The sequence below is a fragment of the Pan troglodytes genome, chromosome 19, assembly GCF_028858775.2.
Source record: "Pan troglodytes isolate AG18354 chromosome 19, NHGRI_mPanTro3-v2.0_pri, whole genome shotgun sequence".
NCBI lineage: Eukaryota > Metazoa > Chordata > Mammalia > Primates > Hominidae > Pan > Pan troglodytes.
In genome coordinates this window covers 40109949-40137021 of record NC_072417.2, presented here as the reverse complement: position 1 = coordinate 40137021, position 27073 = coordinate 40109949, and the positions used below count along the sequence as shown (strand labels likewise).

The window sequence follows — 27073 nt, the reverse complement described above, 5'->3', positions numbered from 1 at the left end:
ATCAGGTGAGAGCATCTACAGAGAAACTTGGAGCCCACCTCAGCCAGGTGGCCTGGGCACTGTAGGATGCCAGCTGCTCAGGGGGAAGACTACTGCCCACAGCCTGGCACCATCAGGCTGGCCAAGACACATCACCAAGCCAGCAGGTTTGTGCAACAGACTTGGCTTCCAAAAGGGAGGCCCCGAAGGCCCAGAGACCCTCAGGGATAGGGCCTGGCTGAAGACTGTGATTAAGGAGGTGAGAATTTCGAGTCTGGTAATTTTTCTATTAAACAGAAATGTGACTTCATACTCCTGAGCCTTGAAGCCTGGACTTAAATATTAATCCCCAGTGGGTGAGGCTGTGTACCAGGCCTAGCTACATAATTTGCAGAGCCCACTGAAAAAGCAAATGTGGATCTCTTGGTCATGTGTCATGAGGAATGTAAAGGCAGTTATAGCAGAGCATTAAACCAAGTGTGGGGCCCTTAGCACCAGGGCCCTCTGTGACTGCACAGGTCATAGGCCCATGCAGCTGGCCCTGTCTGGCCCTGTCTTGTTTCCATCCACAACGATGGGGGAGGACAGAGTCTGGAAGGTTGAAGAGGGAGGCACTAGACAATCGTGGGTAGAGAGAGCGCTCTGGCTGCAGTGTGAAGAGTGGGTCACGGTGAACAGGGGTGCTCGGGGCTGTTGGAGCTCCATGCTGAGATGGGATAAGGTCTGCCCAGATGGGTGGGGAAGGAATGGGAGAGGAGCGGGACCCTCTCTCTGGGGAGGTTGCCCTGCAGCTTTCTGGCCCTCCCTGTTTCCTGCTCAGTTTTTTTGCCTTCTCCTTGGGAATTCTCCTGGGACTGCCATTCTGGGATATGCATTTTTGTTTGTTTGTTTGTTTTTGTTTTTTTGTTTTTGTTTTTTTTGAGACAGAGTTTCACTCTTGTCGCCCAGGGTGGAGTGCAATGGCATGATCTCGGCTCACTGCAACCTCTGCCTCCTGCGTTCAGGGGATTCTCCTGCCTCACCCTCTGGAGTAGCTGAGATTACAGGTGTGCACCCCCACGCTCGGCTAATTTTGTATTTTTAGTAGAGATGGAGTTTCACCATGTTGTTCAGGCTGGTCTCGAACTCCTGATCTCAATTGATCCACCCTCCTCGGCCTTCCAAAGTGCTAGGATTACAGGCATGAGCCACCAGGCCCAGCATGTTCTTTTATTCCACTCCCTTTGGTAGAGAGGGAAGCTTCCCCACTGGTGTGGGGGCTGAGAGCAGATTTCCCCCACTGACAGAAACGTAGACACCACAACCCCTCCCTCATGGCACCATTGCTATCCCTTCAGGAACTGCGGCTTGGGATGTCCTGTTGAGTCACTTCACACCCAGCCTCTCACTGGCATTGACTGTCTATGACATTCAAAGGCAGAACAAGTACAATATGACTTTATTTCTTAATTTAATTTAATGTTCATGAGACAAGGATTGAACAATAGAACTTAAAAAAAGTTTTAGACAACCTGTCTTATTTATTTATTATTTTTTATTTTTCAGATTGGGTCTCACTGTGTTGCTCAGGCTGTAGCACAGTGGTGCGATCTGTGCTCACTGCAACCTCCACCTCCTGCCTCAGCCTCCTGAGTAGCTGGGACCACAGGCGGGCACCACCACGCCTGGCTAATTTTTTATATTTTTGGTAGAGATGGGGTTTCATCATGGTACTCAGGCTGGTCTTGAACTCCCGAGCTCAAGTGATTTGCCACCTTGGCCTCCCAAAGTGCTGGCATTACAGGTTTGCAACACTGAGGCTGGCCAATACAACTTTTTTTTTCTTTTTTGAGATGGAGTTTCACTCTTGTTGCCCAGGCTAGAGTGCAGTGGCATGATCTCGGCTCACTGCAACCTCCACCTCCCAGCTCAAGGCATCCTGCCACCTCAGCCTCCTGAGTAATGGGGACCATAAGCATGCACCACCACGCCCGGCTAATTTTTTGTATTTTTAGTAGAGATGGGGTTTCACCATGTTGCCCAAGGGTCTCGAACTCCTGGGCTCAAGTGATCCTCCCACCTAGGCATCCCAAAGTGCTGGGATTACAGGCATGAGCCACTGTGCCTGGGCAACAATTTTAAAGAAAAAAATAATGAGAACGGTGTCACCAAAACTTTGGCATAAGGAACCTAGATACTGAGCAACCAAGCATTCCTCTCAGATGCCCAGGGCACAGGGAACAGATGAGGCATTTCAATCTCCATGAAATGGGGAGCATAGCTGCAGGAAGGGCAATCATCATAAGCCCTAGTGTCTTTAGTAGGCCCCTCCCCACCTAGGCACTTAACCACCCACCCACATCACTCCAGTCCCACCTGTCCAGGGGAACAAGAACATCAGAAGACAAGAAACGATTCTTGAATGGTGGAATTTCAGGCACCATGGTTATCATAATATGTGTTGTGTTCATGGGTGTGTGATGGCGGCAGAGGGATCTTTGTCTCCTACCTGGGACGAGATTAGTGTTGCCTCTACTTACCATAAAATGGGTCCTCCCAGGATATTAAATCCAGCTTGTGAAAGATCTCTGTGTTAAATTGACCCACTCAATTCAAAGATGAACCACAAGCTTTTTGGAGCACTGTGATATGTGAGTGGGGCCCTTTCTGCAAAGAGCTCACAGGCCAGTGCAAGAGTAAGAAAGCAGAGAGTTTTGAGGCAGGAGTGTCCCCTGACACTGAGGACAAGCATGGGAGACTTTGGTGGCTTGGAAGAAATGAGCTGGGCCAGCCTGGAGGTGAGGGAGGGTTTCCAAGAAGAGGTGACTTCTGAGTCCTGAGTGGTATATCGCTATGTAGGAGTGAAAGTGGTGGTGGTCTCCAGGCAAAGAGCGATTTCAAGGTCAATTGGCTTGTGATTGGAGGACCTTCTGCTCGGACTCTGGATCCCACGACTCGAGCAGGTTCAAGGCCTCCATTTCAGCGAGTATCCTGCTTTTCTCTGCACTACCATTTTATCCCTTTTATTCTCATTTGCACACAAACATGTTCTAGTATCTCCCTTCAAGAAGGAAAGAAGGAAGGAAAGAGGGAGGAAGGGAGGAAGGATGGGAGGAAGGAAGGAAGGAGGGAAGGAAGGAAGGAAAGAAAGAGGCGGGGAGAGAGAGGGAGGGAGGAGGGAGGGAGCGGACCTCTCTATCAGTTAGGGTCCTGGCAGGAATCATAATCGGCTCAGATGGCTCAACTGATGTCAAAGAGGTCTAGGCTATGTTTCTGGTTATTCTATGAATAAAACCCACTGAGCTAATACTGATTACCTTTTGACTACCACTGTGGCATTCAAGCAAGCTGATATAGGTGAAAGGACTTCAAAGAGTTTAAAAAACAATGGTACAACAGAAAATCAACTCAATCAATGAATGATCATCATCATGACTTATATCACAGATGTGAAAGTATCTCATGGCATTCAGATCCCAGGAATTTTTGTTCCTGGCCTCAAACACTTGCTGCATTTCCTGCAGGCAGGCAACAGAGCAAGGGCATTGAAAACATGAATTCGGCTTCAATGAATTTATCTAGAATGGTGCAATCGGAACATCTAGAAAGAGACTGTTTTCATTTCACCATACATTTAGATTTCGTGTTTTGTGGTTTTTAGTGTTATTTTTATTTTGACTCATATTTGTGGGAATAGATGCCATAATCCCTTCAATGCTTTGACCCTGGAAAGGACATTACGTCATCCTTCATTTCTAGTCACTCCTCATCCCCTTCCAAACAACCTGCCAGAAACAGCTGCCAGCCCTCAACTCACTGCCCCAATCTGTGTGCATCACCTCTTTCTGAAGCCTGTGATCATTGGGAAGCTTCTGGAAAATAATATCCTAGCTATGGAAATGATTGGCACTGTTCCAGTGTGCTTACTCATGCAGGGCTCAGAGGCTGGGGGCTTTCTGTGTATTGCTCACTTAATCTCTGTGACAACCCTACTCAGGCAATTTTCAGATAAGAACCCTGAGGCTCAGAGAGATAAAGTGACTTGGTTAAGGTCACATTGCAAAGGAGGGTTAGAAATGAAATTTAAACAATTTCCGCTTCTGCAGCCCTGGCCTTTAAACCATTCTTCATGCTGCTGCCTCATGGAGGCTGGAACCAGAGGGGGCAAAGAGATGACCTCATTCTGAGTCTTCACTTTATGGAATTATATGTCAATAATACGAGACCTCATTAACTCCCAAATCCAGGTTGCCAGATCCTCTGTTCATATTTCACATATATGTGTAATATATGTGACTATAAATTTAATAGGAAAGGAAGTTTCCTTTAAAAGACCCAGTAGAATATTTAGGTGCCTATGAGGAAATTCAGTCTTGCAAAAGTAAAACAGTGGAACTTCTTTTTTTGTGTTGGTTTTTTTTGTTTGTTTTGAGACAGGGTCTCACTCTGTCACCTGGGCTGGAGTGCAGTGGCATGAACGTGGCTCACTGCAGCCTCAACTTACCAGGCTCAAGTGGTCTCCTGCCTCAGTCTCCCAAGTAGCTGGGACCACAGGCACATGCCACCATGCCTGGCTAATTTTTGTATTTTTTTGTAGAGATGGGGTTTTGCCATGTTGCCCAGGCTGATCTTGAACTCCTGGGCTCAAGAGATCCTCCTGCCTTGGTCTCCCAAAGTGTTGGGATTACAGATGTGAGCCACTGTGCCCAGCCAAGCACAGACAACTCTTCCAAGACGTCTTGCTATAAACGTAAGCAGAGAAAGGGCAGAAGCTGGAAGGGGATTTGGGGATGAGGGAAGGTGTGCTGGCCATTATCCCATCCAAGGTCCATTCACTGTCCATTTGGGTCCCACTCTGGGCCCCGGGGGAGAGAGACCCTTTTGCACTGCATTACCGGGGCTCTTCTGGTTAGAACACTTCCATATGGGTTCAGCCAAGGGGAAGCAAAGGCAGGAGAACTGAAGGCTGGAGGAAAGAGAGAGCAGGTGTTCTGCCCATCCCTCTCTGCTTCAGTGCCCTGTCTCGGGCAGGAGCTGTGTCCCACTCCATGCCTGCAGTTCCTTCCAGGCTGCCCTTTTCTCAATGGCTCCTGGAATGCTATTTCTTCCCTTGGTCCTTTCTGGGCCAGGAGCTGTCACCCTACAAACCTTCATTTGTCTCTGGGTGCTGCAACATCCTTGTTCGTTCCCTTAGCTTTGTTAGTAGCCTCTTTGAATCAGTTGAACCAACTGAGAGAATCCTGATTTCTGCCAGGACCCTAACTGATAGAGTGGTCCCTCCCTCCCTCCCTCCCTCCCTTCCTTCCCTCCCTCCCTTAAGGGAGATACTAGAATATGTTTGTGTGCAAATCAGAATAACAGGGCAGATGGCTGGGTGCAGTGGTTTATGCCTGTAATCCCAGCACTTTGGGAGGCTGAGGTGGGCAGGTCGCTTGAGGCCGGAAGTTTGAGACCAGCCTGGCCAACATGGTGAAACCCCATCTCTACTAAAAATACAATTAGCCAGGCATGATGGCAACATGCTTGTAATCCTAGCTACTCGAGAGGCTGAGGCAGGAGAATTGCTTGAGTCTGGGAGGCGGAGGTTGCAGTGAGCCAAGATAGCACCACTGCACTCCAGCCTGGGTGACACAGCAAGACTCTGTCTCAAAAAAAAAAAAAAAAAAAAGAATAACAGAGCAGAAAGGGAGAAAATGATGATGCAGAGAAAAGCAGGATACTCACTGGATCAAAGGCCTTGAGCCTGCTCGAGGGCCTGGGATCCACAGTCCCAGCAGATAGACATTGCCTTAGACTCCAGCAGGATGCCTCTTCGGCGGTTGCAGGAGGAAAGGCAGGAAGCCTGGGCGCAGGGGCAGGAGGGTTGATAGATCTGGCCTGAGGGCTTTGAGTTTCTCAAAGGAGGGCGAGCCATGCCCATCAGCTGAGGAGTGCAGGGGAGTTTGTGCAGATAGAAGACAGTATGAAACAGCCATCTCAGGGAACTGGAAAACAAACTTTCTAGGAAAGGTTGGTGGGATTGCCAGGTATGAGGAATGCCAATTTGAGGTTTGTGGTCACAAATTTACTTATTTATTTTTATTTTGTTATTATTATTTTTTGAGACAGAGTCTCAATCTTATTGCCCAGGCTGGAGAGCAGTGGCACAATCTCAGCTCACTGCAGCCTCTGCCTCCCAGGTTTAAGAGATTCCCCTGTCTCAGCCTCCTCAGTAGCTGGGATTACAGACGTCTGCTACCATGCCCAGCTAATTTTTTTATTTTTAGTAGAAACGGGGTTTCTCCATGTTGGTCAGGCTGGTCTTGAACTCCTGACCTCAGGTGATCCACCCTCCTTGGCCTCCCAAAGTGCTGGAATTACAGGCGTGAGCCGCGCACCTGGCTGGATCATGAATTTAAAGAGCAACCCGTCAACAGTGCTGTGCGCTTTTCTCCAGCACCTGCAGCTGCTCTGGCACCGGCCTGAAGAAGGTGAGGGTTAGGTTTTGGAAGAGTTGGGACTTAGTCAGGTTTACGTGATGGACAGAGAGGGGCAGGTTTATTGAGGGTTTCAGCCAGGGAGTGACAGTCATGGTGGAGCGTGGGATCTACTCGGGGTTAGAAGGGAAGCAAGCACATGAGTGGGTGACAGTGAAAAAGGTGATACTGAAAGAGGATTGGAGGCTCTGATGAAGCATGGCATGGAGGGGGAGCTAGAGCCCGTGATAACTGAGTTGAAGTGATTGGGAGATGACTGCAAGAAACAGCAAGTGAGGGAGCACAGGGTGTACCCTGATGGTATCAGCCGGGCAAGGGTTTTGAAAGCAGAGGAGGAGAAATGGCTCAGAAAGTAACTGAATGAAAAGAGGGCACCCACATCCCCTCCTGGCCTTCCCAGGACGTTTCCCCCTACATCTCCCAGAGCAGTTCTGTCTCTTGCCAGGTTGCCTGAAAAAGCCCACGACAACTTGGGTGGCTTCAGTTTTAGGCCAAATCAGGCCATTTTTCAACTTTGTTTCTCCTTACAGCCTGATCCACAGCCTGGTTCTGACTGCACTGCACAGGTGGTAGTAATGTGTCTTCTAGGACGGGCACACGGGAGTCAGATCTCTAGACAGAAGGCCTGGTTTCTTCTCCTGTAAACTGCATTCCCTCCCTCATTTGTTTATTCAAACATGTGTTAAGCACTACTGCATGCCAGTCCTATTTGCTTTATTTTCTTTACCTCTCTCAGCCACCCTGAGGGGAGGGATTATTTTTTATTTATTTTCATTTTTATTTTGTAGAGACAGGGTCTCACCATGTTGTCCAGCGTTGTCTCGAACTCCTGGGCTCAAGTAATGGGGGGAGGATTATTACGCTCATTTTTACAAATGAGGAAATAAAACTCAGAGAGCTGAAAAATTTGCCAAGGTCATATTGGGTCTATCTGAGTCCAAGGAGACTCACTATCCAGATAGGGAAAGAATCAGGTAGGGAAATAAAAAAACATAAGTCGTTGTGCAAAGTTTTAAGGGAACATGGAAGTTAGAGAGATTACTCCTGTTATGGGAGAAGAGGTGGGGTGCATGTGAGTTAGACTTCCAGGATTAGTAGAAATTTACATATGGAGCTGGAGAGGAAAGGCTGCAGGCAGAAGTGATAGCCTGAGCAAAGACATCATGACATGAAACTCCATGGTGTGACCAAGATTGTTGAGTTAAAGGCAGAGACAAGATTGTCTATAGGCCTGGGGTTCATGAACAGCCTCAAGGAGATGGTCCACAAACCCCCAGACATTTGATCTCAGTTGTGGGTGTCTTTTTTTTTTTTTCTAGAGAGAGGCTTTTTATTTTCATCGATTCTTCAAACCGGGACATTCACTCAAAACAGCCTTGGGTAGCAGATAAGCTTGGAGACATCAGCAGGGCCCGGGAACACAGGACCTTGTAGCCCTGGTTCAAGAATTCATACTTCACTCTGAGGCCAACAGGGAACCCATGGTGTTTTCTAGCTGGGAGAAAGCACCCACCTTAAGCACCCTTTCTAGCCTTAGGAAGACAACACAGTTTACTGTGAGCTGAAATAGATGGAAAGTCCTTCTATAAACTAGAACACAATCTACTGTTTACTGCCGTATCCCTAGAGTTGGGCACAGTGCTGAGCACATATTGGGGGTTCAGTAGATATTTGTTGAATGAATGAATGAATGTGCACAGGTGTACATCATAACAATAAGAAGAATGTATATCTCCAGGGTGGCTCCGTGCATTTCTTGACTGATTTAACTGAAGGTGAAATCCACGAACCATAAACTCTAGAGCTTCAGGCTCTAACAGAAACCTACTGAGTCCTGAGATGATGCTAGGAGTGGCGGGGCAGGGGTGGGTAGGGGAGAGTGCGTTTGGCACCCGAGGGTGTGGCTACACCTGGCTGCAGGATAGGGCTCTTCCCAAAGTGCCCTTTGGCGTCTTTGGAGGAGTGGAGGCTACACGGTCAGGATGGCCGGAATTCTTCTTTTCCTCCTTCGACATTCAATCCATCTGCTTGTCCTGTTGACTCTGTCTCCAAAACATGTCCTCTATCCCCTCTATTTCCTCCCTCTCCTCCACTCTCACCCGGTTCCTGCTCCCCACCTGGCCTGGGCCACCGCAGCTGTCTCAAAACCAGAGCCATGGCTGTGCCCTTGCCTCCCTACCATCGGCTCTCCATGTGGCAGCCTGAGGGATCTTTAAAACTCTCCACCTGAAAAGAACGTGACTTTCTTAGAGTACCGTGTTTCTAAAAATTTAATCTATTTTTGGGTCATGTGGGAATTTTGCTAAGATGCAGTTTGTGATTCAGTTATCTGGGGTTGGGCTCAAGACTGCGTTTCTAATAAGCTCCCAGGCCATACAGTTGCTGCTGCTCCTGGACCGCATTAGGAGTAACAAAGGCTTGGAGAAAAACCCAAACTTCCTTCCCATGTCCCACTTTATCTGGCCCCTGCATAGCTCTCCCACATCATCGCCAGCCCTTGCTCCTCTCCCTCATCTTGCTATGGCTCCTCTGGCCTTCACTCTGTTCCTGGAGTATGCCAAGCTGCTCCTACCTCAGGGCCTTTGCACATGATGTTCCCACTGCCTGGAGTGCTCCTTTCCTGGAACATTCCACATGGCTTGCTTTTCTTTATTTACATCTTAGTTCAAGATAATACTTCTCTGTCCACTTCACCTAGTGAAGTACCTTAGCCACCAGAGACTCTCGGCTATTTGCTTTCTTCTTCTGCGTAGCACTTATGATTCTCAGTTTATTTTGGTAATATATTTGTTGACATTCATTTCCTGTCCTTCCCTTCATGTATGTTCCACAGGGATAAGGACTCGGCTTCCTTTGCTTTGAGCCTACCCCAGAGCCTGGTGCATGGTAAGTGTCCTCTTCATGTTTCTTGGGCCTGTGCATGAAAATGCTCCCACCGCTGCTGTTGGTGTTTGGATGCAGACAAGCTGGGAAAAGCAATGGAGGGACCCGAGACAGAGGAGAGGAAGGAGAGAGTAAGCAAACTTTCTCTACTGAGGTGCCTCAGAAAAAGCCTCAAGAACCTGGAGATGATGCTGAAACCCTGAATCAACACATAATAGATCAATTCATCTAACTAGAAGAGATTCATTCTGGAAGGTGAGGAAGAAAGTAATGCATAGTTCAATGAGTTAAGCATTTGGAACAGTTTCAGTAGACATACAGTAAATATTTATCAAATAAATAAATATGCTGAACCCTTATTTTATGACCATTACTTTGTGTTATATAATCTGTTCATCCTCATAAAACATTATCACCATCTTGCAAATAAGAAGCTGTGCTACCAGATTAGGAGATTTGCCCGAGGTCATATAAGACTCGTCAAAGGTCATACAGCAATTCAGAGACAGAGCTGACTACCCTACTCTCTAAAACAGCTCTATTCAAAGTTGTAAAGGCCATATTCCCTGTCCCCTTCCCTGCAGTGCCATACCACCTGTTACCACTGACACACTGTGCATTTATCTGCTTGTCTGTTTCCTCTCACCACAGCATAAATTCCCTAAGGGTAAGAATCTTTGTTTTGCTCGCTACCCTTTTCCAGAGCCCAGAACAGGGCCTGCCATGTAAGTGGCACTTCATGAATGCTTACTGAATGTTAAAAGGATGAATGAAGGGATTATTTAAAAATCCTTATTTCGGCCAGGTGCCATGGCTCATGCCTGTAATCCTAGCACTTTTGGGAGAGTGAGGCCAAGAACAGGAGTTTGAGACCAGTCTACATGACACAGCAAGACCCTGTCCCTACAAAAAATTTAAAAATTAGTCAGATGTGGTGGCAGGCACCTGTAGTCCCAGCTACTCAGGAGGCTGAGGCAGGAGGATGGCTTGAGCCCAGGAGTTTTGAGGCTGCAGTGAGCTTTCTCGCACCACTGCACTCCAACCTGGTCAACAGAGCAAATCCCTGTCTCTTAAAAACAAAAAACAAAAACAAAAAAGTTTCTCCACCTCTGAGGGGCAGTTCTGTAAACTTGTGGCTGACAGATGACTCAAATCCAGGCAAGAAGGCTGGAGGCCATCTGTGAGGAAGGAAAACTGTGGCCTGCTGAATGCTCTGGATAATCAGAGGGAAGACTATCCACAGAGGAGAGACTCGCTGCATGGAACCTGGCGGGAGAGTAACCAGGGAGCTGGCATTTGTCCAGTCTCAGGCTCTGACATCACCCCTGTGGTGACATGGGTGGGCATGAATGCCACAAGCTGGCAGTGGCTCTTCTCAGGATGTGGCTTCCCACATAAAGTGGCCCTAGAGGGAGAATGTGATGACCAGGTCCCTGTGGCAATAACAAGTTCGATGTAAGTGCATAAATAGGCACTTACCAGAACATTTCTTGTGAGCCAGGCATGGTAGTTCACGCCTATAATCCCAGCACTTCAGGAGGCTGAAGGGGAAGGATTGCTTGAGCCCGAGAGTTTGAGACCAGCAGCCTGGGCAACGTAGAGAGACTCCATTTCTAAAAAAAAGGAAAAAAAAAAAAAGTTAAAGTTAGCCGGGCATGGTGGCACACTCCTATAGTCCCAGCTACTTGGGAAGCTGGGGTGGGAGGATCGCCTGAGTCTGGGAGGTCGAGGCTGCACTGAGCCATGATCATGCTACTGTACTCCAGCCTGAGTGACAGAGCAAGACCCTGTTTCAAAAAAAAAAAATCTTTTGTGAATTGCGTTAGAATGAGTGAGTCGTTCGAGCCTGGCAGCTCTGGCTGCTGGACAGAGGCTCTGAACCAGCCAGGTTGGGTTGTGGATAGTCCCTTGAGATAGTTCTCTGCCCACTGACCTTCCTCTGTACCTAGGCTTCTCAAAGTATAGACTTGCTACTGGGCTCAGACTAACCACATCAGTACCACCTGAGAACCTGATAGAAATGCAAATTATCCTGCCCTGTCCTCTGATCTACAAAATTAGAAACTATAGAGGTGAGCTCCATGGTTCTGGGAATTAACAAGCCCTCCAAGTGATTCTGATGCATGTTCAAGTTTGAGAACCACAACTAGTTTCCCTTTCATAATAGTTACTACTTTGCAAGGAGTCGGGTGGGGTTAAGGTAACAGGTTGAGAAATTCATAATATCGTGCAGGGGGTCTTTTTATAAGTTGAGTGAGGACTGGATCAATGACTCTCAATGGGAAAGGCCAGGGGTTAGGGAGGAACCTCCTTGCATTTGGAAAATCTCGAGAAGGGGTTAATTTGCAAAAACAAGTTTTAAAATTATAGTTTTGCTTCCTAGACCTGATTTTTAAAAATTTATTATTTTTTTTAGAGACAGGGTCTTGTCACATTGCCCAGGCTGGTCTCGAACTCCTGGCTTTAAGTGATCCTTCCCCCTTGGCCTCTCAAAGTGCTGGGATTACAGGCATGAGCCACGGTGCCCAGCCCTTAATTTATTTCGAAGGCTGGTGTAATATAAACATTAAAGGAAGGTGTAATACAAACTGCCATCCATTATTGATTGTTTTAGTGTCTACAAGGTTTGGATCCCACCTCCTGTCCAATTCTCATCCTCAAACACAAAACCAAAACCAAAAAAACAACTATCTATCTACACACACACACACACCCTCGGCTGGCCTGAGAGGTAAAAGAAACATCGCGTAGGACCTGCTGAAAGAGCTCCTGAGGCACGCTGGAGCCTTTCTTGTGTGCCATGCACTGTATCTGGCACTATAAAGAGGGTACAATAGCTAGTGGCTTCTGCAATCAAGCAGCTTACAAGAGAAAATTGAGAGGGGAGACATTTTTTTCTGGTTGACAGATGTCGAAAGCATGAAGGTGTGGGAGCTTTGATCAGAGACTTGGTTTTTCAGTTTTGCCAGATAATAGAACGCATGGGGTGAACTAATGGGAGAGGAGGGTGAACAGATGGGCAAGGCTTGATTGCTGGGTTAGGAGGCACAGAAATGCACAGAGGACAAAGGACTACCAGTCCTTGGCAGTACTGTACTGCTCCATGGCCACTACTTGGGTCCAGGGCCACATTCAGATCTGAGGTTAGATAGTAAGAATTGCTAACATTTATCCAGCGACCACATGTGCCAGTAATCAATCTAGGTGCTGTACATGTATTAACTGATTCTTCATAGGAACCCTATTAAAGAGTTATTTGATGAGGAGAGTCGGGCATTCACTGGAAATCGAACGTGCCCAAAGTCTCACCCTGGACCGTGGTGGAGTCAGAATTTGAGTCCTGGCCACTTGCTCCGAAGCCACCGACAATTCAGTGTGCTGTCCCCCGTGTCTGGGCTGGCTTGGTGGGCTGGGAATGGCGGGGGAATGGGACACTTATTTTGGCAGGTAAATATGGTTCAGAAGAAAGCTCTTCGTCTTTCTCCAAGCCTGAGCAATCGTTTTGGCGCAGGCAGTCCAGAGTAGAGCGCTTTGTGAGCCAGCTACAGAAGTGCTGTAAGCCCCTTCCCACTAGATGGCAGCCCCTAAACCCACATACAAATCCTGGAACCTCCCTGGTCCCCATCTTCCAGGGCTGGGCTGCAGCTGAGGAACTGCGGGACGCACACCCGCCGGGCGTCCAGGGGGCGCCGCCCCATCCGGGGGTCGCGGGAAGCTCCTAGGCCGGGTGGGGGACGGAGGCGGACGGGGAGACGCTGCTCCCCCGACTCTCGGCGCCTGGGGGAGGAGCTGGCGCGGAGCAGCTCCACCCGGGGCTCCCGGTTGGGGCCGGCCCTCACCGCCTGCCTCGCCGCGGCCGCCGGGAGGGGAGGGGAGAGGAGGGCAGGGAGGGCGGCGCGGGCGCGGTCCGGGGCCCCGAGGGCGGAGGCCGGCTGCAGGTGCGCGGCGTGGACTACAAGTCCCAGCATGCCCGGCCGCCCTGACCCGGCCCCCGCCGCCGCTTAAAGGCTCCGGGAGCCGCAGCCGTCGGGTCGCCGCGGCTTTCGCTTTGCTGCCGCGGCTGGGAGGGTGGAAGCGGCAGACTCAGCGGCCGGCTCTACCGGCGTCCCGGCTCGGGCAGCGCCGAGGGGCGCTCCTGGTCCAGCTCTCCTGGCTCGGGGGTTCCTTGCCGAGGCGCCCGCGCCCCGGGCTCCCAGCCTCGGCCGCCGCGGCCCCGATGCCGAGGCATGGATAGAGCGGCGCTGCGCGCGGCGGCGATGGGAGAGAAGAAGGAGGGCGGTGGCGGGGGGGATGCGGCGGCCGCGGAGGGAGGCGCAGGGGCCGCGGCCAGCCGGGCGCTGCAGCAGTGCGGGCAGCTCCAGAAGCTCATCGACATCTCCATCGGCAGCCTGCGCGGGCTGCGCACTAAGTGCGCTGTGTCCAACGACCTCACCCAGCAGGAGATACGGACCCTGGAGGTAAGTGGGTCGGGGACCAGGCTGGGCTCGAGGAGCGGGCCCGGACACCTCCCTCCGGGCCCCAGTACTCCTGGCCGAGTTGCATCCTTGAGCCCGCGTCGCCCCCCTTGGAGGCTTCCCCTCCCTCCTGCACTCGCTGATGCGGCAGCCGGAGGACCCGGGACCAGCCCTCATCTTGGGCAGGATTTGTGGGGCGGGTGCGTCGTGGGAACTGGGATGGAGGCTCGAGGGGCCCGTGCGGGGTGGGCTGCGCGCGGACATCCCCTTTCCCCCCTTCTCCGCCCCCACCCCATTTCCAGTTTGCGGAGCCGCAGGACTCGTTGTCTCACCGAGTCACAAGCTGGACTTTTCCCCGTGTGACTGAGCTGAGCACCCGTGGGCCAGGGTGACGGAGGAGGTTCCCCTGAAGCGTGATCGCAGGCCTGCCGTCCCCTGTTCCCCTCACGCCCCAGACGCCGTCCTGTCCCTTCCTTTCCTCTCCTCCCAGGTCTTGTCTGCCGCCTTTTCAAAAAGTGTTGCTGAAACTGCATTTTTGCTATTCAGGCGTTTGGTGCTTTCCTTTCACGTTGCCACGGAGGCTCGCTGCTTAAAATGTATTAATAATTACCCGCTGACTCCCCCTGCTTCCCCCCAAAGATTGGATTTAGGCTTAGGAAGGATTATGCTGGGAAGCAAGCCTTTGGTGGGAAGATGAAACTGTTTAAAGGGTTCTGATGGAGACAGCCTGGAGTGTAAAGAAGAAATAAGATATGCGGGCCTTCCTCTCTCAAATTATAGCTGGGGAAGTATCTGAAGGATTTGGAAAAACCAGCCCGAGGGTTGTTGGGGCACCCTGTCCATACACAAATGAGGGCAACTAGTGGATTCTGAATGTGATTTTGGCCAGGGACGGGGCGGTGAAACGTCAGAGCAGTTAATAGCTGCCCCGTCTTGAAGAAGGAACCTCTCACCATCTTGCCCTGCCACATCTGGCCTCCTGCAGGTCTGGGGATGTTTTGTTTTATTAGATCCTCAATTTCTCCTCCCCCAAACCCTCCCCCCGCCCCTTATTGCTAATTGCCTCTGCCAGCTGTCATAAGGCCCTCTGTGATCGCGGTAATTATTACAAGACCAATCCTTCCTCCAGGCATGCCACAAAGCCGAATCCTTGTTTGATTCCAAATGCTCGGGGGTGACTCTCCCTCAGTTTTATTTTCTTAAAAGCTATAAAACCACAGGACATTGGAAGAATACAGTCAGTGTTGGGTATTATTATTTTTTATTACAGTTGGCTAAAGCTGTACTGACCAAGGCTTTGCTTAAAAAACAAACAAAACCCCCTACAACTGGCCTTTCTGCATGCATGCTGCAGTTTTCCAAGTATTGAGAGAAACTGATTTTTTGAACACAGCTGAGTGTGTTTGCTCAGCAAAGTTCAGTTTTTAAGCTGACAACAATAGGGGGCCTGTGAGGCTTAGTTCCGGGAGGAGGGGTCGCTGTCTGGCAGAGTGTGCGTGGTTGGACTTCGGTGTTGCTGGGCTTGGAGAATGCTCTCTGTGTTGGCCTCTGTGGGATTGTCCCCACGTTGCTCTGAAGTGCTCCTGGCTTCCAGAGTGTGTATATAGGAGAACCACTTGCTGTGCATTCTCTGGAATGGCCTTTTGTCCTACCCTAACTTCCGGAGTCCCTCATTTTGATGGCAGTGTGGCGTTCATGACACCCCAGAGCATCCAGCTATTTAAGTGTTGGAGCTGGTTTATTCAGTGGCTTCCCTCCTGAGTGTTTGTTTAGACGATCATCCCTGGCAGCAGAGAACCCATCCAAAGGCCCACAGGGGATCTGCAGCTCCCTGTTCTTCCCACCGTGATGTGGATTCGGGTTCACTCCACTTCGTGAAAAGGCAGGGCCTGGGTTGTTTTTGGGGATGGGAATTTAGACCCCCTAGAGTGAGTTCCATGGGGCTGCCACCAGCTAGTTTAGATGAGTCACTTCATCCCGGAGGCCTCGGCCTCCTCACCTGCAAAACAAGGAGGCTGGAGTGGATCTCTGAGGGCTCTGGAAGCTCGAAATTCTCTAGGTTAGAGAAGGAGACTTGGTTGGGTGAAATCAAATGTTTGTGATTGTTTTTATACTACCCTTGTTTAAGAATAACCCTCTTTAAGAATGGTTCTAAAATCGAGATTTACTGAACCCATAACATAGGGGTTAAGTTTATTAGAAGAATCTTTGCCATAGGAGCAGCGTGGTGAACAGGAAGTCCCATGGCTTTCATACTGGGCCTGGGTTCTGTCTGTGTGACCTTAGGCAAGTCCCATGACTTCTGAATCTCAAGCTCTCCTGTCTGTAAAATAGGAACGAGACTGCTCACACCTGCAGCATTTTGTCTGTCAGTCTGTGCTGATACTACGAAAAGAGTCTGCCTGGCAGCTGCCCCTAGTGAGGGTCCAGTAGCATTTATGGCACAGGCCACCACTAGGGAAACTTAACCCCTACTGGACCCTTGCTAGGGAAACTTAACCCCCTACTTTATGGGTTCAGTAAATCTGGATTTTAGGGAAAGGTACTTCTGCAGCTGCCTCTCATTTCATACAGGTGGGTGACACAAGCCAGGAAACAATCTCAGCAAGCTGGGTGGGACCGTCCACCGCCAGCAGCATGTGTTGGGGCCAGGCAGGCAAGTGGCAGTGTCCACTCCAGCATTCTTTCCTGTTCTGTGGGCTCCCCACACACCAGGCCATGGCCCCAGAGACTGTGCTTGCAACACTGGATTCCTGGCTTTTGAAGAAGGATCTGACCTGGAGGGCTTGGCCTGTGCAACTGCATCGGACTTATCTAGAATCTGAGGAGCCCCAGCTCACTCTGGCCTTCATTAAATAAACACTCAGTGGGAGAAGCAGCACGTGAAATGTCCGTGGAGGTCCCTGACCAGGGATGGGCTGCTGCTGCCTGAAATTGGGTTGTGATGGGGTGTAGTGGGTCAGCGTGTCTGGTTGTCCGGGGATAGCTTTTCTCTGTGTGGTGGTCCAGTTTGGATGGAAAAGGGTAGAAGGAGCTGAGACTTAACATTTGCTGCCTGTGTGCCTAGCAGCGTGCCTGACTCTTCTCAAACTCACACACGTTCCTGGAGATCAGCAGTTTTCATCATACACATTTTCCCTCTCTAAATATAAAGGGAGGGAGGCACAATTTGAAACCAGGGTCTTAATCTGTAAACAGAAGTTGTGAGGCTACTTCATCCTGGCAGGAGCTGGTGTTCTGTCTCCGCTAGACCCTCCTAGGGGTCTGAAAACTCCACCGAGGCAAACGGGAATGTTCTTATGCCCCAGTGTACTCACAGAGGGACACTTGGCCTGCCTAATAGCTGGGCCTGCAACCTATGCCAGTAATAATTACCTTCATTCCTTTGAATCTGCCCAGCGCTGGGGAGACAAGGGTGTGTAGAAGCAGACACATGTTGCCTCATGGAGATTTACGTTCCAGGGACATTGTGACTTGCCCTTTCCTGCCAGCCTACTAGTACTTTCCAGAGACAGGCTCTGCCATGCTGAGTCTCCCCACCTTGTGTTCTTGTGGAGAAAAATCCCTCCTAAGCAAGCTGGCGTGGAGAAAGGGGCTGAAGGACTTTGACCATCAGGCTTTGCTGGGAGAGGTGATGTTGGCAACTGTGGTAGGTGCAGAGTCAGGCTGTGCTGGGAGGCGATGTTGGGAACTGTGGTAGGTGCAGTCTCTGCCCTTGGGCTGCTTTCCTGAGCAGTTGCCCTGGAGCCGCAGGGGGTCAGAGGGGAGGCCCTCCTGCCATCTGGAAGGTCAGAGAGGCCTGGCCCTCACACAGCTCTGCCGTGGCAGAGGTCAGAGTCCCACCGTGTGGGGGACCTGAGCTCTCCCTATGCCTCCCAGGAGCATCTGACGATGGAACTGCTGGGAGAGGGGAGGGGTGGCATTCCTGCAGATTGGGTCCTTAGGGTGTGTTGAGGCACGTTCCCTGGACAGACCTTTAGTTACTATTGATGTGCTTACCTGGCTGGCAGCCACCTAGCAAGGGCTCTGAAGTAGGTGGGCTGTTCTCCCAGTCTTTGGGGTTTAGGGACAGTTCTAGTCTAGTGAAGGAGCCAGGCAGGGCACAGTAATGAATTTAGTAGCACAGCTTGCAGGACCCTGCACTGGGAGCCCCACTGAACCCTTGGCCCATCCAACCTCCTGGTTTTTTTGTTTTGTTTTGTTTTTTGTTTTTGTTTTTCTTTTAGTCAGAGTCCCACTCTGTCGCCCAGGCTGGAGTACAGTGGCATGATCTCGGATCACTGCAATCTCAGCCTCCCAGGTTCAAGCAATTCTCCTGCCTTAGCTTCTGAGTAGCTGGGATTACAGGCATGCCCCACTATGTCCAGCTAATTTTCGTGTTTTTAGTAGAGATAGGGTTTTGCCGTGTTGGCCAGGCTGGTCTCGAACTCCTGGCCTCAAGTGATCTACCCACCTTGGCCTCCCAAAGTGCTGGGATTACAAGTGTGAGCCACCTCCTGGTTTTCTGGGAAATATTCCCAGAGTCTTGGGGACTTCTCCCAAGTCACAGGTCCCTGGCAGAACTGAGACTGAAACCTGGTATTGCTTTCCCACCCAGCCACTGTCTCAAAGTGTGGCGTTTCTCTGCTTCTGCTCTGTGGCCACAGTTGTAACCCTCTGGCCAAGTGGCTCCAGCCGTCTCTGAAGAGATACAGAGCTGGGGCTCTGGCCCTTTTTTGTGTCCACTTTCACCCGGGTGACTTTTTCCCTGGTGAAACCTACCTCCCAAATGTTTCTTAGAGGCAGCCTGGAGGGAGACCCGCAGTGGCTGTGAGCCTGGGGAGGGCTGGGTGGTGCTGGAGAGAGGTCTTATCAGATCTGGAGGTGTGGTTTGCTGCCTGCAGCTATGGGAATGCCTTCTTCCACGTCAGGGTTGTTTCCTCTTCTTGGAGTGGTCTGGGCTGCCTCAAAATCCAGGAAAGTGCGCCGCGGGTATTCTACTCCTGCCCGCTGGGTGTGTCTGGAGATGGACCATGCAGAGACGCTGGCCCACGGTGGCAGTGTCTGCAATGCCGGGGAGAAGCAGCAAAGCCTGTGGCCAAGTCTCTCTAAGCTATGCCTTTTTAAAAGGCCATCCTTTCAGAAGAGGCTGGTTGAGATCTCTTTTTTATGTTTAATTCAAAGGGAAAGCTGCATAGGTGCCTTTGGGGTTAGGGGAATGATCTTGGAGTAGAGAGGGCAGACACAGATGAAGAACGTGCTTGATCACCTGTTCTATGTTGAGCACTCCACTAGGCTCTCGGCATATATTGCACCTTAACATTCACAATGATGCTATGAGGCCTTATCCTGATGTTGCAGATGAGGGAATTGCAGCTCAGAGGGATGGAGAGACTGTCTTAGGTGGTTGAACCCAGGTTGACTGGTCTTGAGAACTTATGTTCAGAACTCCACAGCTGTTGCTATGGCGGGGAGATTCTGTGCAGGGCCATGGTTGCTGAGACCAAGGAAATGGCCAATAATAAAAAGGGCTGGGCCGAGGGCATTCTGTGGCTCAACTCTAAATGTTTGGGCTTCCTGGTGGCCACCCAGGCTGTGCAGCCTCAGGGTTCGGGCATGGGTCTGCTTCCCTAATGTCCAGGCTAGCACATCCTCAAAGACAGGACTCTCAGCACCATGATGCAGCCCGCTCTACGCTTGTCTCATTCTGAGAAAGGAGAAGCTGCCTAGAGATCAGTTTACTCATAATTTTTTAAATGGCTACCTGTCTTATTCTTTCTGAACAGTTGCTCTGATAAACAGTATATTCTTTAACTTTCTACTTTTAATTAAAATATTTACAAAATACATAATGATATATGTTCACTATAAAAAAGAAAGTACTAGATGTACAACAGTGAAAATCACCCATAATGCCACCTCTCAGAGTTAATTCCAGTGCACATTTTGTTGTATATTCTTCCTGCATTTGCATATAAATGTACATGTGTATATTTGTGGCACATACCATGTGCATTGCCTTGTAAATGTCTTCTGTCTGTATCAGCACATATACATATGCATCAACACTATTAGTGGCTGCATTGTGTGGTCATACCACAAATTCATCTAACCGGTTTCCCTGTGTGGGCCATTCAGGCTGTTTCCAAGTCTTGCTTTTATAAATGGTGCTGCAACGAGTATCTTCCTACAAGTGAGATTTGCTGGGTCAAAGTATATGAATACATTTAATATCTGTCCTCGTCTTTAATATCTTTATGGCATCATAACTCCCCCTCTCCTAAGCAGGAATGGCAGCCTTCATACATTTATCCATTTGCCACTGCATCTGTAATCACACTGACGGCCAAGAGTTTAAAAGGAGGCTGGGCCTGGGTGCGGTGGCTCATGCCTGTAATCCCAGCACCTTGAGAGGCTGAGGCTGGTGGATAGCTTGAGTCTAGGGGTTCGAAACCAGCCTGGGCAACATGGTAAACCCCGTCTCTACAAGAAATAGAAAATTAGCCATGCATGGTGGCACGCTCCTGTAGTTCTAGCTACTCAGGAGGCTGAGGTGGAGGTTGCAGTGACCTGAGATTGCACCATTGCACTCCAGCCTGGATGACAGAGAAAAAAAAAAAAAAAAAAAAAGAGGCTGGACATGGTCCTCTGGCTGAGATTCTGGGATAAGTGTCAGGAACTATGGCTTCTAGTTTTGTGGTTGCTTGTGTCTGAGGTTCTGGGCTATGTGTCAGGCATTGTGGCTTCTAGTTTTTGTGGTTACCTGCAGCAAAGGGGGGCCCCCTGGGCTGACCAATTAGAAGAAGGCCTTTTCTTTGCTCCAAAATAGCAGAGGGAGGGGCTGGATTTCAGGTCTCCCTGTCCAGGGACTGATCAGCTTTGGTAGTACATAATCATATGGTGAGGTCTTGATCACTTGAGGCTCATGAAAGTCACTTTGACTGCATTCTTGGTTGCATCCCTAACTACAAATACTGATCACAGTGCTATTTGGGGTGCCTGGCTTTGGGGATGATTTAGTAGAGTTGTGGGTTCCTAGGGCTACAAAGGGTCTTGGAATTTCCATGTGGTCCAGCCCTCTCATCTTGCAGGTGAGGAAACTGAAGGCCTGAGGGAGAACTGACTTGCCAGGAACCCCTGTTAAGCAGAATTAACAAAGGGTGGTTATTAAAGGAGCACTGAGTTGGGAGTGAGACCTGGAGGCCCACACCCTTGGTTAAGACATTATACCACCTTGAGTCTGGCCTGTTGACTGAGGGTGAGCCACTCCATCCTCCTCTGATTGTGGGGTGTTGACCTCAAGGGGTTTCCTGCAGGAAGAAGCAAATGGGTTTGCTTTCCTAGCTCTGTCCCAGTGCCTTAGGGGCCCTGAGGACTGGAGAGATTCTTGGAGCGCCATCTGGGGTATGTCACGGGTGGACCTTTTTTGAAGGTCAGTCTGCTCAGTGGGCTGGCTCAGCCCGAATGAACTGTCTTGAATCTTTGGAGTTGTCTGTGTACTTTTAAGGGCTTCTCATCCTTGCACCAAAAGATCCCCTGGAAATTAGGTGAGAAAACCTTAACTTTTATGGGGCCTTGTGTTTGTCTTAAAAGTTCATGCGCATGGCCAGGTGTGGTGGCTCACACCTGTAATCCTGTCCTGGATCCCTTGAGTCAAGGAGTTTGAGACCAATGTGAACAACATAGTGAGACCCTGGTCTCTACAAAAAATAAAATATTAGCCAGGGGTGGTTGTGCGCACCTGTTGTCCCAGCTACTACAGTGGCCGAGGCGGGAGGAGCACTTGAGCCTGCACTGAGCTGTGATCTCACCAGTGTACTCCAGCCTGGGCCACAGAGCAACAACTTGACTCAAAAAAAAAAAAAAAAAAAAACCAACAAGAAAAATTCTTGCAGATTTTGCATTCTGTGCCACTATCCATTGGTTTTCATGTCAAGATAATGTCAAAAATTCTTTACAATTGCTTCCAGAAGGAGTAGCCTTTTAATCTAGTGCACAGGTGTCTAGTCTTTTGGCTTCTCAGGGCCACATTGGAAGAAGAATGCTCCTGGGCCACAGATAAAATACACTAATGCTAACGATAGCTGATGAGCTTAAAAAAAAAAAAAAGGTTTGTGCATAATTTTCATGATACCCACCACCACAGATAGGCGGAAAAGTCCTTGTAGTCAAAGGGTTGGACACGGCTGATCTAGTGCCTTGTCCGTTTTGGCTTTCTCCCTGATTCCAGAATGCAGGTAGAGATGTAGAGACGTGCTCTCAGGACAGCTGTTGAGATAAAAAAAATTTGTTGTCATTTATTCCCAGGCACAGCTGTTTGTCATTTGCATTGAAAAAGTCTCCAAACTGCTGTCACATATAAAATCTATTTATGTAAGTCTGTATTTTTCTGTTGTCTTGGCCTTGGTGGGCAGTAGTGTGTTTTAACTGAGCAAACTGTCTTTCCAAATAATGAAGCTGAAGTCAGCCTACCTGCTTGCCATTTTTCTTCCCCTTCCATTTTTCTAACCTCAGGATAATTGTAAGAATGAAGTAAGATTTGTGTTTAAGGCCGGGCACAGTGTCTTAGGCCTATAATCCCAGCACTTTGGGAGGCAGAGACGGACGTATCGCTTGAGCTCAGGAGTTCCAGACCAGCCTGGGCGACATACTGAGACTCTGTCTTGTATAATTAAATTAAAATTTAAAAAAAAGAAGAGATAAAGACCCGTGTTTAAAATTTTAAAAAAAGGGGGGAAAGTGTAATGCAAAATGTGGACTATGCCAGCTATGATGGGGAAAAATAATTTTTCATACAGCATTATCTATAGATTTGTATTAGCAGCATACTGGTCATAAGTGTTTTGCTTTCCGCAAATATGATGTGGTAAGCTACTTTAAAGTGTGGTGGGGCTTTCTTCCGCATGGCTCCTTGAGGGGTTGAGTCCCAATTTATCCAATTAATTTGGGTTTAGTTTTGATATGGATAAGGGAGACCAGCTTCATTCATGGTGCACACACAGTTTTGCCAATAAGGAAAAAAAAAAAGCCACCTGAATGTTCCTACTCATTAGGAGCTATCTGGAGAGCTCCTACCCCACTCCCACCAAGGCCTGGGCCCTTAAAAAGGCTCAGTGCAGCCTTTCTGTATCTCACTGTATTCTGCAAGATGCTCCTGTGAAGAAAGTTGTGCTGCATCAGCCATCTCCCTCCCGAAGATCCCTGCGGATGAGGATTTGTGTTTTAAAGGTTCTGAGAAGTACTGCAACAACAGTTCTCAAACTTATTTGTCCAGGGGATCTTTTCTTCCACTGAACGTAGTTGGGGAGACATGGCCTTAAGCCTTGAGCAGAGAAAGAGACAAGAAACTGTTGGCTCACTTACAACCAAGTGTTGTGTTTAAGTTTTAGGTTTTTATGAAACTGAGGTGCTGTTTGAGTTTCCAAATAAAATTGGGTGGTTGAAGAGAGGCTGGTATCCCTGTAGACTTATCCAGCCATGAGAAATTGCCTTTTTTACAAAGGGAAATAGGGTGTCTCCTGGGCATCACATTAGCACTTAAATACATGTATCACTGAATCCTTCTAACAAGAAGAGGAAACTTGCCCAGAGAGGTGTGCCCGCCTGCCTGCCTGCCTGCCTGGAGTTTGCACTTCCTGCCTCCTCCTGGCCCTGGGTGCATTTAGTTGGTGTTAAGGGCATGGTCTGCTCAGTGTCTACCAGGAACCTCATGATCCCCCTGATGGGCAGAAAACAATCCAAGAGAAATGCAGATGGCTGTGGGTGCATTTGAGCTTGGGCTGCAGGGGGTTTGGGGGAGAGGGCTGGGCTACAGATGATGAATGCTTTTCAAAATAAAAAAGGAAATGCTGGCTCTGAATGGAAAGGAAAGGAAGCAGCTTCCTGTTTCTCGTGGTGGCTTTTTGAAAGGAGGAGCTCTTTCTGGCCTCTTGGCCAACGGAGGCCTGGGCCGGCTGGGGCCACTCTAGGTGCGCTGGAGTCGAGGCTCCCACACTGCTGCCTGAGGTTTCAGAAAGAGCGCTGGTTCCACCCCGTTTCATTTTCCCCGGTCGCTGAGTCAAATGGATGCATGTGGTTTCCAAAACGAATATCTGTACCTGTTACAAAATGGATGTGTCATAATGGGTGACATTTACTTTTACGGCAAGCTTGCTTTGTGCCTGGCCCCCTTGTTAAGCTTTATGTAGCATTTACTTTTCACAACACCCTTGTGAGGAAGGTCTTCTCGCTGTCCCCATTTTACAGATGAAGAAACTGAGGCACAGAGGGGTTAAGTGACTTTCCCAGAGTCACATAGCTAAGGAGAGACTGAGCTGTGACTTGAACCCAGGCAGTCTTAATTCCTTGCCTTTACGACCCAGCTTGGATTTGCAAACTCCTCTCTCCGTCCAGCTGGAAAATCTGTTAGCATACGATAATTTTGAAGACTCTGGTTGCCTTTGTCTAGGCTCTGGGGGGTAGCCCCAAACCCTGGGCCAGGCCATAGTGATTCCTTGGTGTGTAGTGGGCAAGGGAGAAACTTACTTTTTGCCCTCTGAAGGTTTACTGAAAAATTAACTCACAACATATAGATGACTAAGAGAAATGGCATATAAATTGATTCTCCCTGGTGTATCACGGAATCACAGAGCGATTACTTAATATCCCAGTGGGACCCAAATATTTCTTTGAATGTTCCTAAGAGATAGACATTATCTTGTGAATGGGTATCTTAGGGTGTGGTTGCGTTTTTGGTCTTTTTTCCTGCAATAGATAATGAGATAACAGTGAGGGGAAGAAAAAACAATCCTTGGTCCCTGGTGGGTCCATCTGGTCTTTTTATAGATAGGGGAAATGTCTCTTTCAGTGTCTGTTAATCTCTAAGGGCCTTTAGTTTAAAATGCTCATTATATCAGAGAGCTATGTTTTGAGGTCAAGTTCCCTGTGCTCCATCAGGTGAAATGCTTAGGTCTGAGTTTATGTTTTTTTTGTTTTTTTTTTTTTTTTTGAGACGGAGTCTCGCTCTGTCCCCCAGGCTGTAGTTCCGTGGCGCAATCGTGGCTCACTGCAAGCTCTGCCTCCTGGGTTCCATTCCATTCTCCTGCCACAGCCTCCCGAGTAGCTGGGACTACAGGTGCCTGCCATTATGCCCGGCTAATTTTTCGTTTTCGTATTTTTAGTAGAGACGGGGTTTCACCGTGTTAGCCAGGATGGTCTCGATCTCCTGACCTCGTGATCCGCCCGCCTCGGCCTCCCAAAGTGCTGGGATTACAGGCGTGAGCCACTGCGCCCGGCCATATTTTTTTTTTAACTTTATCATGGAAAGGTTTAAACTTGTACAAAAGTAGAGAGAATGTTGTGACCACCTCTGTGTAGTGATTACCCAGCTTCAGCAATAACCAGCTGTGGCCAATTATTTTTTTTTTTTTCTGAGTTGGAGCCTGGCTGTGTTGCCCAGGCTGGAGTGCAGTGATGAGATCTCAGCTCACTGCAACCTCTGCCTCCCGGGCTCAAACAATTCTCCTGCCTCTGCCTCCCAAGTAGCTGGGATTACAGGCACACACCACCATGCCTGGCTAATTTTCTTATTTTTAGTAGAGACAGGGTTTCACCATGTTGGCCAGGCCAGCTCGTGAGCTCAAGCAATTTACCCACCTTGGCCTCCCAAAGTGCTGGGATTACAGGCGTGAGCCACCGTGCCTGGCCTGTGGCCAATCTTGAGTGATCTAGGGTATTTATGCTCTGTTTTGGCGATGGTGGCCCTGGGCAGTTCGTCTCTAGGAAGCAGAGTGACCCAGGGTCTTCTCCAGCCATCCGCTTCCAGGCTGAGCTGTACCTATCTCAGCAGGCTGGGAGGAATCTCTGTGTTTTCCTATGAAAAGGCAGTTTTGATTATTTTCTCCTAAGCTTGCTCTGGCTTCTGGCAGCAGGTACATTGCGGAGTGTCCATCTCACTATCTAACCTGAGTCTCCCACCGCACCTGAAACCTGTTCTCAGACGGCTGAGTGCTTTCCCTCTCCCACAGCAGTCCTGCCAGAGACTGAGATGAGAGTTTTTAACGAAGCAGGGCCCCCAGACCCAGCGGAATCCCACTGTGCACGTCCTGATTTCCAGTCCATTCTTGCCCATGCCTCTAGTGTCTCTTCCCTTCCTTTTCCTTGTTGCTTGTTCCCATTATGAGATAAGTGTATTTCAGCTAACATTGATTAAGCTTCACTGTGTGTGGGCCCTGGAGAGAAGAGCTGCTGAGTACAGGAAGGTGCTTTTCTCTGGGAGCCCCGGGCAAACCCTCATTTCTGCGCTTCCAGCCTGGAACCCGGATCCAGCACCTGTAAAAGTCTTCCTTGCCCTTCCCGGCTCTTCTCTCGAGGTTCTGCACAGTCCTTCCTGAAGCCTAGCTTTGTTGACCACTTTCTCATTTCTTTTCTCCGTGGTCTTTTGATCCCAACAGGTAGTTTTCTTTTGGTTGTTTGTGCTTTGTTTTGGCTTTTGCTGTATTCTCTTGCAAGCATTTCTCAGGTGCCAAGTCACTTTTTGCTGGCTGTTTCAGTCTCTGAGTTTGGCCTCCACAACACAATCGTGATGTCACTGTGGGAAAGAGCCCCTCAAGCACTTGGTAGGACATTGAGGCGTGCATTGAGGGCGCCAGGATGTGCGGGGACTCTGGGGTGAGGATGACATATTCGTATTCTGACTCCATTCCTTGCCAGCTCTGTGACCTTGGGCAAGTTCTTTAGCTCTCTGGACCTCAGTTTTCTTGTTAGTTAAAAGGGGATAAGAGTAGGTTAATTTTGGATTCTTTTGAGAACCAAGATACAGAAGGAGTGCTGGACAGTGCCTGGTACTTAGAAGGAGTTCAGTGTTTCCCCCACTGCCCCCCGCCTTTCACGTAGCATTACTCCAAAACACTTTTCCATGTTTCCCTATTATCTTCCTTTTGGTCATTTTAGTTGCCACATGAGAGTGTGTCTAGTGGATCTGCTGTAATTTGGCAAAGCATTTTCCGTGTTATTGGACATTTCAGTAGTTTCTAGATTTCTGCAATTATAAACAATGTGAATGGAATCGTCTTTATATAGGCGCTTTATTTTTGTTCCTATTCTGAATTTGTTTTCTTGGGATAATTCCCAGGAATGGAATTACTGGATCAAAGAGCATGAAGATGGAGTGTGTGTGTGTGTGTGTGTGTGTGTGTGTGTGTGTGTGTGTGTTAAGACTTGCCAAACTGTTCTCCCATTTTTTTTTTTTTTTGAGGCGGAGTATCGCTCTGTTGCCCAGACTAGAGTGCAGTGGTGTGATCTCAGTTCACTGCAGCCTGCACCTTCCAGATTCAAGTGATCTTT

The 27073-nt window shown here is 49.1% G+C and overlaps 1 protein-coding gene and 1 long non-coding RNA gene across 3 annotated transcripts in view; one reads left to right on the top strand and one right to left on the bottom strand.

Annotated features, from left to right (window-relative positions):
- Positions 1–8724: 8724 nt before the first annotated feature.
- Positions 8725–14625, bottom strand: LOC129137672 (uncharacterized). The gene is made up of 3 exons (XR_008540410.1): positions 14104–14625; positions 10797–10930; positions 8725–9400 (listed from the first exon to the last, which is right to left on the bottom strand). It is a non-coding gene; the product is annotated as an uncharacterized LOC129137672 (long non-coding RNA).
- KSR1 (kinase suppressor of ras 1) overlaps positions 13192–27073 on the top strand; it is a 168557-nt gene continuing 154675 nt past the window's right edge. The window contains exon 1 of one of the 2 annotated variants that reach the window (XM_054670970.2): positions 13192–13774. In XM_054670970.2, the coding sequence (XP_054526945.1) occupies positions 13544–13774 (231 nt within the window). In that variant the 5' untranslated portion in view covers positions 13192–13543. The remainder of the gene's footprint in view (positions 13775–27073) is intronic. The other variant, XM_054670971.2, reaches the window with a different exon arrangement.